At 46.1% G+C, this 18,124-nt stretch overlaps 1 protein-coding gene across 1 annotated transcript; it reads left to right on the forward strand.

Moving 5' to 3' along the window:
- The first annotated feature begins 6,924 nt into the window (after positions 1–6,924).
- On the forward strand, positions 6,925–9,703 carry LOC123138654 (uncharacterized). The gene is made up of 2 exons (XM_044558595.1): positions 6,925–8,336; positions 9,385–9,703. The coding sequence occupies exons 1-2, from the start codon at positions 6,925–6,927 to the stop codon at positions 9,395–9,397; spliced, it is 1,425 nt and encodes a 474-aa protein (XP_044414530.1). The 3' UTR covers positions 9,398–9,703.
- Positions 9,704–18,124: the final 8,421 nt, after the last annotated feature.

Genomic DNA, 18,124 nt, shown 5'->3' on the forward strand with positions numbered 1-18,124 from the left:
CTCGTGAGCACAAAGTTTCTGTTTTTTCAGCAGAATCAAATCAACTATCATCATAGGTTATCCTATAGGTTCTACTTGGCACAAACACTAAATAAAATCTAAAAACACATCTAAACAGAAAGCATATGCAAAATTTATTTCTAAACAGGAAGAAAAACAAAGAACACAAAGAAAACTGGGTTGCCTCCCAACTAGCGCTATCGTTTAATGCCCCTAGCTAGGCATAAAAGCGAAGATAGATCTAAGTAGTGCCATCTTTGGCACTTGATTCATAAGTAGCTCGCATGATAGATTCATAAGGTAATTTGAGTATCTTTCTTGGAAAGTGCTCCATGCCTTTCTTTAATGGAAATTGGAATCTAATATTCCCTTCCTTCATATCAATAATCGCACCAATCGTTCTAAGGAAAGGTCTACCAAGAATAATAGGGCAAGAAAGATTGCAATCTATATCAAGAACAATAAAATCTATGGGCATGAAATTTCTATTTGCAACAATGAGAACATCATTGATCCTTCCCATTGGCTTTTTAATGGTGGAATCCGCAAGGTGCAAATTCAAAGAGCAATCATCAAGATCATGGAAACCTAGAATATCACATAAAGTTTTCGGAATTGTGGAAACACTAGCACCCAAATCACACAAAGCAAAACACTAATGATCTTTAATTTTAATCTTTATAGTAGGTTCCCACTCCTCAATAAGTTTTCTAGGTATAGAAACTTCCAAATTAAGTTTTTCATCAAAAGATTGCATCAAAGCATCAACGATATGTTTGGTAAAAGCTTTATTTTGACTATAAGCATGAGGAGAATTAACAACGGATTGCAACAAGGAAATACAACTTTCTAAAGAACAATTATCATAATCAAATTCCTTGAAATCCGAGATAGTGGGTTCAATACTATTTAAAGTCATGACCTCTCCAATCCCACTTTTACCAAATTTAGCATCAAGATCTAAAAACTCCGAATTCTTGGGACGCCTTCTAACTAAAGTTGACTCATCTCCAGTCCCATTTTTACCAAGATTCATATTGCAAAACAAAGATCTAATAGGATACACATCAATAACTTTAAGATCTTCATCATTATTTTCATGGAAACTAGGAGAACACGCCTTTACAAAGCAATCTTTCTTAGCACGCAATCTAGTGGTTCTTTCCTTGTACTCATCAATGGAAATTCTCATTGCTTTGAGAGACTCATTGATGTCATGCTTAGGAGGAGTAGATCTAAGTTTAAGAGAATCAACATCAAGCGAAAGTCTATCAATGTTCCTAGCCAAATCATCAACTTTGAGCAATTTTTCTTCAAGCAAAGCATTAAATTTCTTTTGAGACATCATAAATTCTTTCACACTATTCTCAAAATCAGAGGACATCTTATTGAAATTACCATAATAATTATTCTTAGGAATTTCCATAATTATTAGAGGAATTACTAGGGAATGGTCTAGAATTAAAGTTTCCTCTATAAGCATTGTTTCCAAAACTATTCCTACCAACAAAATTCACATCCATAGATTCATTATTATTCTCAATCAAAGTAGACAAAGGCATATCATTAGGATCAAGAGGAGTATTTTTAGTAGCAAATAACTTCATAAGTTCATCCATCTTTCCACTCAAAACATTGATTTCTTCTGTAGCATGTACTTTTTTACTAGAAGATCTTTCGGAGTGCCATTGAGAATAATTAGCCATAATATTATCAAGAAGTTTTGTAGCATATCCTAACGTGATTTCCATAAACGTGCCTCCCGCGGCCGAATCTAAAAGTTTTCTAGAAGCCAAGTTCAAACCGGCATAAAATTTTTGTATGATCATCCATAAATTCAAACCATGAGTAAATTCAAACCATGAGTAGGGCAATTGCGAATCATCAATTTCATTCTTTCCCAAGATTGGGCAACATGCTCATGATCAAGTTGTTTAAAATTCATAATATCGTTCCTAAGAGTGATAATCTGAGCGGGAGGAAAATACTTAGAGATAAAAGCATCTTTGCACTTGTTCCAAGAATCAATACTATTTTTAGGCAAAGATGAAAACCAAACTTTAGCACGATCTCTAAGTGAAAACGGAAATAACTTCAATGTAACAATATCATTATCCGTATCTTTCTTCTCTTGCATATCACACAAATCAACAAAGTTGTTTAGATGAGTAGTGGCATCTTCACTAGGAAGGTCGGTGAATTGATCTTTCATAACAAGATGCAGCAAAGCAGTATTGATTTCACAAGACTCAACATCATTAAGAGGAGCAATTGGCGTACTAAGGAAATCATTATTATTGGTATTGGAGAAATCACACAATTTGGTATTATCTTGCGCCATGGCAACAAGTCATCCAACACACAAGCAAACATAAAAAAGGCAAGCGAAAAAGAGAGAGAGAGAGATTGGGAAAGAGAGGGCAAATAAAACGGCAAGGCTGAAGTGGGGGAGAGGAAAATGAGAGGCAAATGGCAACTAATGTAAATGCGAGGGAGATGAGTTTGTGATGGGTCCTTGGTATGTCTTGACTTGAGCGAAGACCTCCCCGGCAACGGCGCCAGAAATCCTTCTTACTACGTCTTGAGCTTGCGTTGGTTTTCCTTGAAGAGGAAAGGGTGATGCAGCAATAGTAGCGTAAGTATTTCCCTCAGTTTTTGAGAACCAAGGTATCAATGCTCCTCAAAAGTCCCACGCACCTACACAAACAAACAAAGAACTCGCAACCAACGCAATAAAGGGGTTGTCAATCCCTCCACGGCCACTTGCGAAAGTGATATCTGATAGAGATAGTATGATAAGATAAATATATTTTTGCTATTTTATAATATAGACGCAGAAAGTAAAGATGCAAATAAAGGTAGATTGAAAGCTTATATGATAAAAGATAGACCCGGGGGCCATAGGTTTCACTAGAGGCTTCTCCCAAGATAGCATAAATATTACGGTGGGTGAACAAATTATTGTCGAGCAATTGATAGAAAAGCGAATAATTATGAGATTATCTAGGCATGATCATGTATATAGGCATCACATCCGTGACAAGTAGACCGACTCCTTCCTGCATCTACTACTATTACTCCACACATCGACCGCTATCCAGCATGCATCTAGAGTATTAAGTTCATAAGAACAGAGTAACACATTAAGAAAGATGACATGATGTAGAGGGATAAACTCAAGCAATATGGTATAACCCCCATCTTTTTATCCTCGATGGCAACAATACAATACGTGCCTTGCAACCCTTTCTGCCACTGGATAAGGACACCGCAAGATTGAACCCAAAGCTAAGCACTTCTCCCATGGTAAGAAAGATCAATCTAGTAGGCCAAACCAAACTGATAATTCGAAGAGACTTGCAAAGATAACTCAATCATACATAAAAGAATTCATAGAAGAATCAAATATTTCTCATAGATAAACTTGATCATAAACCCACAATTCATCGGATCTCGTCAAATACAACGCAAAAAGAGTTTACATCGAATAGATCTCCACAAGAGAGGGGGAGAACATTGTATTGAGATCCAAAAAGAGAGAAGAAGCCATCTAGCTAATAACTATGGACCCGAAGGTCTGTGATAAACTACTCACAACTCATCGGAGGGGCTATGGTGTTGATGTAGAAGCCCTCCATGGTCGATTCCCCCTCCGGCGGAGCACCGACGAAGGCTCCAAGATGGGATCTCGCGGATACAGAAGGTTACGGCGGTGGAAATTGTGTTTCGGTGGCTCCCTGGATGTTTTCGCGGTACGTAGGTATATATAGGAGGAAGAACTACGTCGGTGGCCGCTCGAGGGGCCCAGGAGACAGGGGCGCGCCCTCCTATCTCCTGGCCGCCTCGATTGCTTCTTGACTTGCACTCCAAGTCCTCTGGATCACGTTCGTTCCAAAAATCACGCTCCCAAAGGTTTCATTCTGTTTGGACTCCATTTGATATTCCTTTTCTTCGAAATACCGAAATAGGCAAAAAAACAGCAATACGAGTTGGGCCTCCGGTTAGTAGGTTAGTCCCAAAAATGATATAAATATGTAAAATAAAGCACATAAACATCCAAAAGGGGTAATATAATAGCATGGAACAATCAAAAATTATAGATACGTTGGAGACTTATCGGGGCCCAGGGTTGTCGCCCCTTTTGCCCGGCCTATGGGCTAGCCCTACACGGGCACAACGCCATTGGGCGCAGCTTATCCAAAGATTACACAATCAAAGTGGATACAACATTGGCGCAAAATGAAATGAAATTCATCTCTAGATCTGGTGCATTTACTATGGAAGGTACCAAGAAAGGTATCTTGACTATGGTGTTGATAATCTCCGAATCATTGAGAATATAAAGTGTGGCAGCAGCATGTTTTGGGATATTGTGAGGTTCCTTACTGAAGTAAGTACTTTGGATATTATGGCATGGAGCACGTTGTCAGAGTACTATGACACAGGGAGACCTCAATACCTGAGTAAAAGAAATCTTTATAAGATTAACAAGGTAAAGGTGCTGGTGACGACACATGAGCAGGCAGGAAACCTCATCGAATTGGTGAGTCGGCTCATGCCACGGGTGATTTGAGAAGCCATAGAAGAGAGAAGGAAGCAGATCAGAAGCTCTACTTGGTACAGGCTCAAGTTGAACTTTGTCCATATTAGTTAGGAGAAACAGAGAACCTATCACAGATTCATGTTCAACTTTCCACTAGAACATGTAGACAGCCATCCTTTCACTCCTTTCTAATTAAAACTGATTTCTCATAGAAGATAGAGGTACCGACCAAAATTAAGATGTTCTTCTGGTTAATTTCTCGTAGAAACATTTTGACTAAAGATAATCTACTTAGAAAAGGGTGGAAGGCGGAAAAGAATGCGTTTATTGTGGACAAAAGTAGAATACCAACCATCTATTTTTTGAATGTTCTGGAGCTAGGCTAATATGGAGCCCGGTAAAATGTGCTTTTTTCTCAAAACAACTACGAAAGTCTAAATGATTGTCTGGACATTTGGTTGAAGACATTTCAGAAAGCAGAAAAGAGACTAATATTAATTTGGGGTTTCTACTTTGTTTTGGTCTGTTTGGAAATGCAGAAATGATATTGTGTTTAGGTTTAAAACATTTCATGATCTAGTGATCCTTATTAGACTTATGTGTAATTGGATAATTGATTGGTCTATTTTGCAGAGAGAATACCCAGATCAAAAGTTGCTGACGCTCGGAGCAAACTTAATACAACAGGTGGCAAGTGAGATCTTCCGGGATTCGCAAGGATGGAGACCAGGGGCGCAAAGGCTGGAGAACTGAAGCTGACTGTTGTTAGCTCTTATTGCTCTGCTAGTAGCTCTTATCTTGTGTTTATCTTGAATGTGTTTAAAACTTGTTGTAGTAGTTTGGTGGGTTTGCCCGCCCCTGGTGTTGGTTAAGCTATCGTTGGACTTATTTATGTTTGTGGTTTCATCTTAGAACCTAACTAGCAGTGGTAAAATTATGTTGTTTGCTTGATGTAAGTTTGGTTAATGAAATCAGAGGGAGCCCCCCTCTTTTGCTAAAAAAAATCACCCCTGTTTTGAATTAGAGGATGTTTTGTATATTTCATTATAAACTATATACGAATTGTAATGAGTGAACAAATACACTAAAAGGTATCTATATACACCCGATTCAAAACAAGCTAGAACATCTGATAATTAGGGATAAAGGGAGTAGGTTGATTAATAGTGCCACATAATTATTTTCTTTTCCCCCATGATAATTATACATGATACTTGCTCTTTTTTTTTCAGAACTCACAATTTTGTTTTCAAGATGGCACTTTTTTTTTAGAAAAGCTAGCCAAGCCTTTATTGATTAACTAAAATGTTCGTAGGAATTACAACTGGGTCATGAGGTGTACCCAGCCACAGATGCCTCCCCACCGGGAGAGAAACACCGTACTTTGCTAGACCGTGAGCTTCATAATTCGTAGCTCGAGGTTCAAAGGAGAAATTACAAGATGCAAAGCAAAGAGAAGTATCTAAAATCTCCCCGATGATAATGCTGTAGTCCCCACCAGATATTTGATGTATATGATATACTACCTATTTGCAATCCGACGCGACTTGGAGGTGAACCATCCCAAGATCTTGCACCAAATAAAGACCTTCTCTGTATGCAATAGCTTCAAGCGTCGGCGGATCCGTCAAGCCATGAATGACCAGCATAGAACTTTACAAAACCCTCAGCCGGCGGGATCCATTTGAAATTTTGGCTAGCTTGTTCAGTGACAATCTATACGGGAGGTTCTGGAACGCATCTAGCTAATCAAATTCAGCTATGAAGTTAACAACGAAATTATGCGTTGCATATGGACTTTGGTTAATCCATTCGTGAATTAGCTTTCTCCTAGCATACCAAATGGCCCATAAAGTGAGTGTCAACTTTGTCAACTCGTCGTGATTCAACACACTCATCAATGAGAATAACCAAGCGCGGGTAGAAGGTTCTGACATGGCTATCATATGCTCCAGGAGGTCATGGTCCACTAATGCCCAAACACATCTCGCCATATTGCACTCAAGTAAACTGTGTCTCCAAGAGTCTTGTGCCCCGCACGCAAAACACACCTCGTGATTCGACATATTTCCGCTCTTGCGTACATCCTCTGTTGGTAGTGAATTCTTTGACAGACGCCTCCAAAAGTTTTTGAGCTCCGCCGGAACCCTCGCTTTTCATATAGTTCCCTAGAAACGCTCATTATTTGAGGACCCAGCTCGCTCCTCCAACCAATCTTTCCTCCTTTTTTTCGTTGTCATGATCATCCTATACGCAGACTGAACTGAGCAGATTTCATTCTTTTCAAAACCCCATCATCAAAAATCACGGCTGTGTTATGGGGTAACTGTTTTGTTTTGCTCAGTCAGTTCCATGCTCGGCTGAGAGAGATCAGAGATGTAATGTGGTTTGGGCTTCGATGGGCCAGAGCAGGCCCAGGAAGACGAGGAATCGGTTATTTGTTCCCCTTCGTGCACCTCCTCCTGCCCAGCCCAGATCCCCAACTCCGGCCAAAATGGACGGCGATACGCCGCACCCGCCGCCGGCGGAATCCAGGGCGCTCGACGACGACGGACTCCTCGCCAAGATCCTCCTCCGCGCCGCCAAAATGGAGTCCGAAACGCCGTTGCCGCCGCCGCCGGCGTCGGTATCCAAGGTGTTCGACGACGACGACCTGCTCGCCGAGATCCTCCTCCGCGTCGGCCTCCCCACCACGCTCGTCCGCGCGGCCTCCGTCTGCCGGCGCTGGCTCCACCGCGCCTCCCGCCACGAGCTCCTCCGCCGGTTCCGCGAGCGGAACCCGCGGCGCCTCCTCGGGTTCTACATCGTCGAGGTGGACTGTTCGGCGGCGCCGACCGTCCCGCGGTTCGTGCCAGTTCCGCCTCAGCCGCCGGAGCCCGGAGCTCGCCGCGGTGGTGCGCCGCGCGGCCTCCAGCCTGGGCGCCTACATGAGAGAGCACGGCGCGCCGAGCTCCATCATGGACTGCCGGAACGGCAGTCTGCTCATGAGGCACGAGCGCCACGACCACGACCAAACCCGGTCGACGCTCCGGGCGCATAGCCTGCTGTGCCCCCAGAAAGGCAGCGTCGTCTTCCCCGGGTTCCCAGTCCCCCGGCTCCGGTTCGGCTCTTCCTACACATACACTCAAGTCCTGTCCAAGGAAGAAGGCGACGGCGTGTCCTACTTCTACGTGTCGATGCAGTCTACCGTGGACAGGAAACATACGGCGTATGTCTATATGTTGCAAGATGGTGTTTGGGTTATCCATAGCTTGACCATTGGCCAGATCCCTCCTCCACGGCCGGATTTGGAAGCCGTGCTTGTCGACAATAAGATCTATATGCCAGCCGCCAAGAGCGACGTTGTTGTTTTGGATTTGACCGACTCGACATTCTCGACGATTCAGCTCCCACAAGGGGTCGAGCACGTCGCGAGAAACACCATCTTGTCACGGGTAGACGATTCTGCTGGTGTATACCTCGTCCATTTGAAAGAGCTTGAACTCCGGATCTGGCTCCATAAGGGGGACGATTGGTTGCTGGTCCACAACATTTGTCTGCGTGGCAAGTTTGCTGGTTTGAGTATGCTAGATGGCAATGCTTTTCTCCAAATAAAACAGGTGGGGGACAATGCCGAGTATGTGTTGCTGGAGATGATGTGTCAATGCGCACTCTACTTGGATATCAAGTGCAGGACACTGCATACAGTGTATGAGGTGACAAACGAGGATCGATATTTGGGCGATATACATCCTTTCATGATGATATGGCCTCCAAAGTTCCCTGCGCTCAAGGATGATCCTGCAACGGCAAGGTTTGCCTTTTGGCCCTTCAGATAATTTTTGTACTGCTTTTGTTGAGGTTGCAAAAGCTTTGCAATGTGCATCGTGTTATTCTTCTTTTCTATGCTGCTGCTTTGTTTTGCCATGTGCTCTACAATTGAAATTCTTAGCTCAGATCAATGTACCATCATAATAGAATAGTTATGGAAACAGTTTGCACTATTCCAGCTTTGCAACCTTTGCACTATGTATAAACTGTGGAATGGTGGTAGATATACGACTGATTCCCTAGGCCATTTTCGATAAACTAGTCCAGCACCATTTGAGATGCTTTTCGTGACCATAAGATGATACTCTGCTCTTTTTTAATGTGGCTTGAATTGTACTGTTTTGTTGGATTACCATAGAGGGGGGACTTTTGTATTGTAGGATTATGGTGTCCGACACATGTGAGTTAATGGTCAACTGAGTTGAGAATGACAATGTGGATACTGAAAGGGAATTTAGAGAGCAATGGGTTAGCAATTGGAAGAATGGAAGTTCGTTTCTGTCATCTCCACTTCTCAGTCATATACATAGTATGAACTCGAGTTATTTTGTGTGAGATTGTCCATACTTGTTTCTTATAGAATGTTATTTAGATATAAAATCAGTTTTCCATTTCTTTATGATGAAGCATGCTACTGCTCACATAGACCTTAACTCTGGTTTGTGTAGTTTACACATGTACACTTTTGTTAGTGCATGTTTTTTCCGAGTCGAATACTACCATAATCAGGATACTTTGGTCCTGCATCGCAAGTGTATACTCCAGTCTGAAAAGATGGTACTTGGGTGGCCTTTACCTTCCATGACCAGCTTGACTGTTCGGACCATATACAAGGAAGAAAAATATGTTGGTTTGTGATAGCAGAGCACTGAATCTGCATTGATTGAGCAATTATATCATTGAGTGCCGCATAACATTTGGCTGCCGTCATTCTAGTACATGTTTTGTCAATTTTCTAGATCGTCTAGTGCATAGTTACTTACCTTCATCTGAACTGATCCTTGTTTTGTTTCTCCTTTTTTATGTAACAGAAATGCCATGTGAAGAACAGGCCTATAACTGGGAGTTGCTGGATGGTATGTACATATGTCAGTGGTAAGCTTTGGCGGGTGCAATCAAAGATGAGCTGAGCTGCATTTCCTGGGCACCACTCCAGTAGTACTGAACGCCTTTCCATCTTTTATCCTTCAGGCCTAAGTAAAAGGCAGTACATTGGGTTGCTTAGTTTCTTCTCCTTAGTACATGGTTTGGAGACTCCAAACGATCTAGTGCAATGCCTTATTTTATTTTCTGGCTGCCTTGACGTGCTACTTGTCATCCACTTAAAACGCGCTTGCGCTTCACGCCTTACCAGGAAAGAGTTCATTTGACTGAACTTTGCTGCATGCATGCTTTGTCTGAACTGAAATGAACACCATGTCTGAATTTTGCCGTTTGCATGCTTGCCTGGCTGTTGCACAAACCATATGTACGAGGTCTCTGTCAAGAATGAAACGATCACTTTCAGTGCTGGCGCTACTGATGTACTCCCTCCATTCCGAAATATAAGTCTTTGTAGAGATTTCACTATGAACCACATACAGATGTATATAGATGCATTTTAGAGTGTAGATTCACTCATTTTGCTCTGTGTGTGGTCCATAGTGGAATCCCTCCAAAGACTTTATTTAGGAACGGAGGGAGTACTTGCTTGGTTTCGTTTTAGTTCAGAAGACATGCTCCTGAACAAACATGCTACCATTGTTATGCGCAGATTCGTGCTATTCGACATATGAACACTTAACTACCATTGTTAAGTGGTGGTGACAGCCACTCTTCGGAACCATCAAATTGAACTTTTGTTCAGTCAATTCTGAAAGAATTACCTTAACCATTACTAGTTGCTATTTGATTGATCACATTCATCAGGATATGAGCGTGATGAACATGTATTGCCGCCGGTGAGGTGTATTGCTCACGTGACATGCTAGCTTCAGGTTTTCAGTGGAAACCTACAACACAACGGACTTCTCATTTGCTAGTTGCAACCAGAATCAAAGCTAAGAGGATCGCAAAAGATAAGACTATACAGAGGCCATTTATTAAAGGACCTTACCGTGAGCCAAAATGTCACAAAATTGTATATCCTCCTTTTTAATATTAGCAACCCAATGCTGAGAGCATTTCTCAAATGCAGCTCACATATGCTTCTCCACAAAGGACATGTAGGATTTTTTTTAGCCCAACCAACATTTGAAAACAACAGCAGGACATGAGTGGATGATGATAATTAAAGTCCCAAGAATCCTAGATGGTATGAGAAACAAAGGTAATGTTCTTCTCTAGAAGCACGCCATCGACCTCGACACATTCAACTCCGTGTCTCTGACAAGCACGCCATCGATCTTGACCCACTCCAACAAGAACATGAAGGAAAAGTACATGAAAGGTAGCCGTGGTCTGACTATCTGTGCGTGCGCCAGGCTCATGCTACAGTATACCGAGAGTTCGACGCTCTTCAGCATCGGGGGCGCGACGCTCTTCAGCAAGGTTCCGCTGAAGAGCGTCGAACTCTTCTTGCATCGCGGAAAGCCAGTGAGGATCACAAAGGGTTTCGCGAGCGGACGCAGGGATCGGTGACGGCTCAGTGGTGCCGGCGGCGAGAAGATACTCGTCGCTGGAGTACCGTAGTCTCGGGTGATGAACGCCGGCTCGAGCTCGAGTGTCGGGGCGAGATGGCAACTCGGCGACTGGCGAGGCGGTCGGCGAAGCAGCCGGCGAGATGGCCGATGAAGAAGCGGCGCCTGAGGCCGCCGATGCGCCCGTGCCCACGGCGTAGGGGGCGGGTGAGGCGGGTGAGGCGGGGGCGCCGCCCGAGGCACCCGAGGCGGCGGGGACGGCCGAGACAGCTGGCGACGGGGCGGCGCCTGAGGTGGCCGGTGAAGATATCGACGACAGGGCGGCCGGTGAAGCAGCGGCAGCCGGCGAAGATGCCGGCGAGGCGCGCGATGCCGAGGCCCCTGACGGAGTTGGCGAGGACGTCGTGGGGGTGCGAGTCGCAGCTCGTCCCGCGGTGGGAGGACCGCCGAAGCCCGGAGGCGGTCCAGGAATCAAGCGGGGCCGTCCAACTGACGGGGTCGCTGGAGGGCCGCTAGTGGCCGGCGGCGACGGGGCGGCGCCTGAGGTGGCCGGTGAAGATACCGGCGACAGGGCGGCCGGTGAAGCAGCGGCTGCCGGCGAAGATGCCGGCAAGGCGGGCGATGCCGAGGCCCCTGACGGAGTCGGCGAGGACGTCATGGGGGCGCGAGTCGCAGCTCGTCCCGCGGAGGGAGGACCGCCGAAGCCCGGAGGCGGTCCAAGAATCAAGCGGGGCCGTCCACCTGACGGGGTCGCTGGAGGGCCGCCAGTGGCCGGCGGCGACGGGGCGGCGGGAGGTACCTGCTGAAATGGAAACACCGTCTCATAAAAGTAAACGTGCCGGGTGGTGAATACACGATGTGAGACGGGATCATAGCATCGGTATCCTTTGGTGTTAGGTGGGTAGTCGAGAAAGATGCAAGCGACTGAGCGAGGTGCAAGCTTGTGAGGCGCAGTGGCGGCGAGGCTAGGATAGCAGAGACAACCAAAGATGCGAAGGCCATCATAAGATGGGGGCGCATCAAAGAGGAGATGGTGAGGGGCATTGTTTCAGCATGGGCGACACGATCAGATGTTAATGAGAAGGGTGGCGGTGGTGAGAGCGTCCGGCCAAAACCGGGGAGGCACGTTGGAGTGAAAGAGTAGCGTGCGGACGCAGTCATTAAGAGTGCGAAGGATATGCTCGGCACGACCATTTTGTTGGGACGTGTAGGGGCAAGTGAGGCGGAAGATAGTACCGTGGGAGGCTAGAAGGTTACGAACAGCGGCATTGTCAAACTCTTTTCCGTTGTCAGTTTGTAAAGCAAGGATAGGACAACCGAACTGTGTGGTGACATAGGATAAAATGCGGTGAGTGTGGCAAGAGCGTCGTACTTGCGATGAAGAGGAAATGTCTACACATAATGAGAGAAATCGTCTAAAATCACCAAATAGTATAAGTAGCCCGTGTTGCTTGCAACCGGGGATATCCAAACATCACTATGCAATAACTGAAACGGAAAAGTGGAAATAGTGGTAGATGCGCTAAATGGAAGACGAACGTGCTTGCCAAGACGACGACAAGTATCACAAGTATGGTCGTTGATCTTATTATGCATGAGAATGAAAAACTCTTAAGTATTTGACGCAAAGCGGTGGAGTTCGGGTGTCCCAAACGAGCATGCCAAAGGTCGACACCTGCGGCGAGGGCGACTAGGGTGGTGGAGGCGGTGGTGGAGGAGTGCACCGGATAGAGCTCGTCAGGACTATCACAACGGGGAAGGACCATCCAAGTACGGGCGTCCTTAACAGAAAAACCGACATCCTCAAAGTCAACGATAATGGGTTTCTCACCGGCAAGATGATGAACAAATACAAGGTTCGTAACTAAATCAGGAGGCACAAAAACAGCAGACATAGTGATAGGTGTAGATGTGGAAGGAAACGAAGCACAATCAACATGTGTGATAGGTAAAGAGGAACCGTTGCCAACGGTGATGCAAGTAGGAGTATGAACCGGAGTGGAGGAGGTTGAGTACCGGGAGGAGATGTCATGTGGGTGGTGGTGCCCGAGTCCATGTACCAAGCGTCACCGGGGATGGGGCCGAGTGTAGGGCGACCAAGGAAGTAGTGTCCCATGACGGTGAGAGCGGCAGCGAGGCGAAGCCCCCGTAGGGCTGAACCGGGTTGGGCGGAGGCCGTCGGCCATCGGCATGGCGAGCCGAGCCGCAGAGCCGGCGCTGGCCGGCTGCTGCGGCACGGTGAAGTAGGACGGATGGCCCACCGAAAAAAAAATTGCCGGACCGTTGACAGATGCTGCAGATGTTGGGCGACGTTTGGCTGGTGCCCAGCGGGCGAGTGCTGGCCCACTGACGACCTCCACCAGTACCCGAGACTCGTACACGGGGGGAGCCCCGTACGCAGGAGGAGCCCCGTACGTGGAAGCGGGCGGAGCCCCGTATGCCCCGTACGTAGGATCCTGTACGTGGGAACGGGCGTGTCGTACGCCCCGCGCGACTGCAAGGGGTCGACAGGTAGAGTCCAGTACGGCGGGGAGGGCGCCGGCGGCGGGATGATAGAGGCGGCGGCGGACGGGCTGGTGGACGCCACCGCTGGTTCGATCGGGTAGCAGCAGCGAGCGAGTTGGGCTGGTTGATGCGGCGATGCGATGATCGGGCAGGCTAGGCTAGCGATCGGAGGAGCGGCGGCTGGCGGGCGATGCAGCGGCGGCTTGGGATCGAGACGGGCGATGCGGGTTGGCGAGTTGGCGGCTTCAGGTGATCGAGACGGGCGACACGGGTTGACGAATTGGCGGCTTCGGGCGACGCGCGCGCGGCTAAAGTAGCACAGGCGGTGCGGGTGGAGATGGGACGCGGCTGGGAGAGCGCGCGGCAGGGAGAGGAAGGGGCGGCAGCCAGCGCGGGAGGGGGCTGAGTGGCGGCGGCGGCGGAAGACTAGGGTTTAGACCCGGAAGCTGATACCATGTAGAAGGGAAAGAATAGGTTGTGCAATACAATGCATTGATCGGTGCACCAGAAACATATATATGAGTACAAAAGGGGGCCACAATCTCAACTATATAGAGGAACTAGGAGGTGGGCTCAAGACACAATATACACGTACACAATATATTCAACAGTATGTACATATGTTTGCGGTGGTACTGCACGCCCTTTCATCCACATCCATCACCTAATCTATCTTTTATCTTTTCAGGCTTAAGCAGGACAGTACACTGTCTCCTTGCTTGATTGGGAGATTCCTAAAGAGTTAGCTCAGAGCCTTATTTCCTTTTCTTTGGGAGCTGCTGCTTGTCATCCACTTCAAAACACGCTTCACAGGAAGGAATTCAGTTGACTGAATTTCGCTGCATGCATGCCTATGCTTTCTGTGAGCACCATGTCTGAATTTTGCTGAATGCGTTCCTTAACCTGGTTCTTGTTAAAAGAATGAAACGATCACCTACAGACATGGTATCATCGGTACTTCAGTATTGGCACTACTGAAGACATGCTGATAATGTTATGCGTGGGATTCGTGCTATTTGACAATGGATCTTTGCAAGAAAGAATGAACTTCAACGATGGATCACTGCAAGCAATAGTGCACGAATTTTTCAGAGGTAGTTAGGTGATGCTCCTTAATTTACCCAAACCTCTTCACAACCATAAACTTGATTTTTTGTTCTATCAATTCTGAAAAAATTGCCTTAACAATTGCTAGTCGTTGTCATTTGATCGGTCACATTCGTTGCAATGCAGTCCACCCACATAACATATTGTTCAAAGTTGCAACGGGTGAGCGTGTGATGAACACATAATGGTCCCATGTTGCCGCCCGTGATGGCTGGGACATGAGGTGCATCAAGGTTGCATGTGGAGTGCAACTACACCTTGAGAAGAGTGAATTGCAAAAAACCACTACATTTGGGGCATCGATTGCGGAAAACCACGAGGTCGCTAATCATTTGCAAAAAACACCGCATTCAGTAAACTTTTTGCAGTTTGCCCTGATCCACCGATTTGCTTCGTTTGAGTGTGTTTCCGACAGATGGGGCCCGGTTTCCCCCCACGTGGCATAACGGACGGCAAACGGCGCCGTCTGGTCGAGACGACTTGGTCGGCTCGCGTCGGACGGGCCGACCGCGCCGCCCCCACTCCACTTCTCCTCACTCGCTCCTCTGCTCTCCCTCGCGCTCTCAACCTTGCTCTGCCTCCTCTCGTCTCCGCTCACCGCCGGCCGCCGGCCGCCATGGTTTCTCGGAGCGACGGCTCGAGTAGTGTGGACTCCGACGTGCAGATCATTTCTTCCTACGACTCCCCTATTAAGGTTAGTTGGTTCCACCGGGATTGCATTTAGGGTTTTGATTTGGGCATTTTGGATTTAGGGTTTCAACTCGATTTGAACCAGTACATTTGTGTTGCCCAGATCCCACCAACAATGGATGACCCGTTGTTCACTCGTGCTGCTGACGATTTGAGGGTGATGTGCGAGCATGGCAAGCCAGGGAAGAAATGTGTTGCATTCCAGGGGATAAGCACTGAGAGGAGGTTCATTGCTTGTGCTGTAGAAGTAAGTTAGCAAATTAGTTGCAAAGTGAAACGTCTCCTGTGTAGTACAGTTCATCTGTTCTAGGGTTAACTGTTCATGTTATGTTCATGTTCTAGGGTTTACTGTTCATTGCTCATAGTTCCTGTTCATGGTTCATTGATACTGATTTATGTTCATAGTAACTGTTCATGTTAGGAAACATGCTCACAATAATTGTTTTTTAGTTTTTTGAGTTGAATTGATCTAACTGAATCTGCACCTTAAGTTTAACCTTAACTTAACTGAATATGTAACATGTGGCCACATGTTTGAACTACTTTATTTTGTATTGCAGGGAGTTAATAACAGTGGATTAGTGCAGTGGGTAGATGAGGAGTGGCCAGATCATCTGCAGAATGCCCTCGACAAACTGTGGCTTATGTATGAGGATAGCATCCAGGCCAATAAGATGGCATGCCTTGAGCATTCATTTACTGTGCACGATCTAGCACAACAGAAAAAGAGTTGCAGGAGACTTATGAGAAGCTTGTTGATGATGTGAACAACCTCTTGGATTCTCAGGATAATGTGCCACATGAAACTGATATGAATATTGCTGACAGCAGCATGGAAAAGGATGCTGAGATCAAAAATTTGAAGGCAGTTGTTGATCAGTTGAAGTGCATTCATGTTGCTCAAGCCAATGTCATTAGGAATTTGAAGTTCAATCATCTGAAAGAGAAAGAAAAGATGAGCTCTGATAAGAGGACTTTGGAGTTTAGCTTTGCTGACCTGAAGAAAGAGAAGGAGAAGCTGGATTGGTACATTGCTGAGTTGACTAAAGAGAAGGAGAAGTTGAGCATTGAGAAGAGTACTTTGCAGTGTGATGTTGCTGATCTGAAGAAAGCTAGTGAAAGTAACAAGAGGAAGCTGAAGGAAATCAAGGGTATTTGTGGTGAAGAATAAATTGTGCTGTCATATGACCATGTGGGTCATTGTCTTTAGTTACTAGCTTTGAACTATGGCTTGTAATGTGTTAAGTTTGAATCTGTTGAACTAATTTACTTTTGAAGCATTGAACTATGGCTTGTAATGTGTGCTAAATTTGAATCTGTTGAACTAAGTTGTGAAGTATGGCATGGCATGTAATGGGTTTAGCTTGGATCATTTAATGAAGATATTTGTAGTGTTATTTTTATGTTGGTTTGTGATGAAAGGTCTGTTTGTAGTTTGGATCCTTCATTTAGTGGTTGGTCGACGCCGAGACACCTAAAGTGACAAAAATGGTTCTTTTAAGGTTGGTCGACGCCTAGCCACCCTAAGTGACAAATTTGCTTCACTTAGGGGTTGGTCGATGCCGAGCCACCCTAAGTGACAAGTTTGCTTCACTTAGGGGTTGGTCGACGCCGAGCGACCCTAAGTGACAACAATGCTTCATTTAAGGGTTGGTCGACGCTGAGCCACCCTAAGTGACAAATTGCCTTCACTTAGGGGTTGGTCGACACCGGGCCACCCTAAGTGACAACAATGCTTCATTTAAGGGTTGGTCGACGCCAAGCCACCCTAAGTGACAAACTGCCTTCACTTAGGGGTTGGTCGACGCCGAGCCACCCTAAGTGCCAAATTTGCTTCACTTAGGGGTCGACGCCGAGCCACCCTAAGTGACAACAATGCTTCATTTAAGGGTTGGTTGACGCCGAGCCACCCTAAGTGACAAACTGCCTTCACTTAGGGGTTGGTCGACGCCGAGCCAACCTAAGTGCCAAATTTGCTTCACTTAGGGGTTGGTCGACGCCGAGCCACCCTAAGTGACAAGTTTGCTTCACTTAGGAGCTGGTCGACGCCGAGCCACTCTAAGTGACAACAATGCTTCATTTAAGGGTTGGTCGACGCCGAGCCACCCTAACTGACAAACTGCCTTCACTTAGGTGTTGGTCGACGCCGAGCGACCCTAAGTGACAACAACATCATCATCATAACTATAAAATCCTAAACATCTTGATGCAACAAAGTCTAAATGACAGCATCATAGACAACATAATCATTATCATAGTCTGCTTGACATCCTCATGCATAAAAGTCTTGATCACAACCATAATTAGGTAACTTACATAGTGCCATCACAAAGTAGCCAAAATAGGCTGAATTAAACTGGTTTGAACATGACAACTCATAGGTGTTTTCAACATCACAAACTTGAAACTTTTTTCAACAACACAAACTTGAAATTGTTTTCAACATCACCATCATGAAATTACTTCTTCTTGCTGCCCTGAGAACAATTGAACCACTCAGACATCTTGTAAGAAGGTTTTCTCAGCCTTCCAGTACCTGAAGCTCTAGGTGGTATGAAGGTTTTCTTTGCAGCAGTAGAAGAACTTGGCCTAGAAGCACCAGCAGTAGAAGAACTTGGCCTAGAAGCACCAGCAGTAGATGAACTTGGCCTTGTAGCCGCAGCACTAGATGAACCTGGCCTAGAAGCAGCAACAGTAGATGAAGTTGCTCTCCTAGTTGCAGGAGGAGCTGATGGAGCTGGCCTAGGTGCTGGTGGAGCTGTAGATCTTGCCTTGGGAACTGCTGGAGCTGATGGAGCTGGCCTAGGTGCTGGTGGAGCTGTAGTTCTTGCCTTGGGTACTGATGGAGCAG

This window comes from Triticum aestivum, chromosome 6B (genome assembly GCF_018294505.1).
Source record: "Triticum aestivum cultivar Chinese Spring chromosome 6B, IWGSC CS RefSeq v2.1, whole genome shotgun sequence".
NCBI lineage: Eukaryota > Viridiplantae > Streptophyta > Magnoliopsida > Poales > Poaceae > Triticum > Triticum aestivum.

Coding starts and splice junctions, on each gene's coding strand:
- LOC123138654 (XM_044558595.1), top strand. CDS start 6,925: ATGTGGTTTGGGCTTCGATGGGCCAGAGCAGGCCCAGGAAGACGAGGA.